The following is a 1,489-nucleotide window of genomic DNA, read 5'->3' as shown; positions in this document are numbered from 1 at the left end:
GTGTGTGTGTGTGTGTGTGTGTGTGTGTGTGTGTTTTTCCTACAACGGGGTATTTTTTACCAAAAAAAAAAGCAGCCAGGTGGGGACCGAAGTGAATCGTGGGGACCACTGTCAGGTCCCTGTGGGTCCAAAGTCATGTTCCAGGTGTGGGGTCAGGTTCAGGACCAAGGTTTAGGTTAGTTTTAGGGTCAGGTAAGTTTCTGTGAGGTTAATTTTAGAGTATATGGTCAGGGTTAGGATATAAAGTCTAAAAAACATGAATGGAAGTCAATGGAAGGTCCCCACGGGGTCAAGAAACAAACGTGTGTGTGTGTGTGGGGTGGGACTGCAGGGCTCACACACCGACCCGGTTCGGTTCTTGTGACCCGGCAGCTACAGGTGATTTAAAGAAACCAGAACCAAGTGAAAACAGCTGTTTTTATTTGTTTTTTATTGATTTGTTTATTTATTTGTTTGTTGTTTTTGTGTTTCAGGTAAAAACTTGTTTTCAGAGCTGAGGTTCTGCCAGAACCAGAACTTTTCCTGTGAGGATGAGTCCAGTTCCGCCCCACAGACGGAGCCAGGTCTCATTAAGGTAACCAGCTGCACCTGGGCCAGACCTGACTGTTTGTGATGAAACTGGACCGGGGCAGGCCCTCCCAGAACCCGATCCTTTTGTCTGTAAACAGGACACCTTCGTCTGTTCCGGCCCGGCCCTGTTCCTCTGGGCCATGATCCGAAAGAGAGTCTCCCTGATTTGCTGCGTGGCCTTCCTGTTTGTCACCTGGAACGCGGTCCTGGTGCTGCTGCTGCTGGGCCGGGCCCAGCCGGGCCAGCAGGGCCAGCCGGGCCAGGTGCAGGGGGGCGTGGCTCAAAACCCCACAGGCGACATGGTGGACGACCTGAACCGGATTGCCGACACCTTCGAGTCCGAGCTGCGGAAGCAGAAAGACATCCTGTCCCAGATCCTGAACGACTGGTCTCTGTGGAAACCCAAGGACCGGAAGGTCCGCCCCCCGAGCCCACCCGTCATCCCCATCCTGGTGATGGCCTGTAACCGGGTCACCGTGAAGCGCTGCGTGGACAAGCTGATCCAGCACCGGCCCTCCGCGGACCTGCACCCCATCCTGGTGAGCCAGGACTGCGGGCACGCCGAGACCGCCCAGGTGATACGCTCCTACGGGGACAAGGTGACCCACCTGAGCCAGCCGGACCTGTCCGACGTCCCGGTCCGGCCCGAGCACAAGAAGTTCCAGGGCTACTACAAGATCTCCAGACACTACCGCTGGGCCCTGAACCAGGTCTTCAGAAACCTGTCCTACTCCTCTGTGGTGGTGGTGGAGGACGACCTGGAGGTAAAGCTCCGACCGAAGAGAGAGATTCTGTTAAAATGTTTAATTTTACTAAAATAGAATCAAAGAATAAAAACAAAGTAAAATGTTTATTTTTCCTAAAATAGAATCAAAGAATGAAAACAAAGTAAAATGTTTATATTTACTAAAATAGAATA

General features: G+C 52.2%; 1 protein-coding gene across 1 annotated transcript in view; it reads left to right on the top strand.

The window, feature by feature from the left end:
* Positions 1 to 815: 815 nt before the first annotated feature.
* mgat1a (alpha-1,3-mannosyl-glycoprotein 2-beta-N-acetylglucosaminyltransferase a) overlaps positions 816 to 1,489 on the top strand; it is a gene marked incomplete at its 5' end in the record, with an annotated part of 5,794 nt that continues 5,120 nt past the window's right edge. Inside the window, 1 exon segment of the mRNA XM_014028734.1 lies at positions 816 to 1,334. Coding sequence (XP_013884188.1) covers positions 816 to 1,334 — 519 coding nt within the window.

This window comes from Austrofundulus limnaeus, unplaced genomic scaffold, assembly GCF_001266775.1.
Source record: "Austrofundulus limnaeus strain Quisiro unplaced genomic scaffold, Austrofundulus_limnaeus-1.0 Scaffold802, whole genome shotgun sequence".
In the NCBI taxonomy this organism is placed as follows: Eukaryota; Metazoa; Chordata; class Actinopteri; order Cyprinodontiformes; family Rivulidae; genus Austrofundulus; species Austrofundulus limnaeus.
The sequence above is the reverse complement of the archived record's forward strand: the minus strand, read 5'-3'. Positions and strand labels throughout refer to the sequence as shown.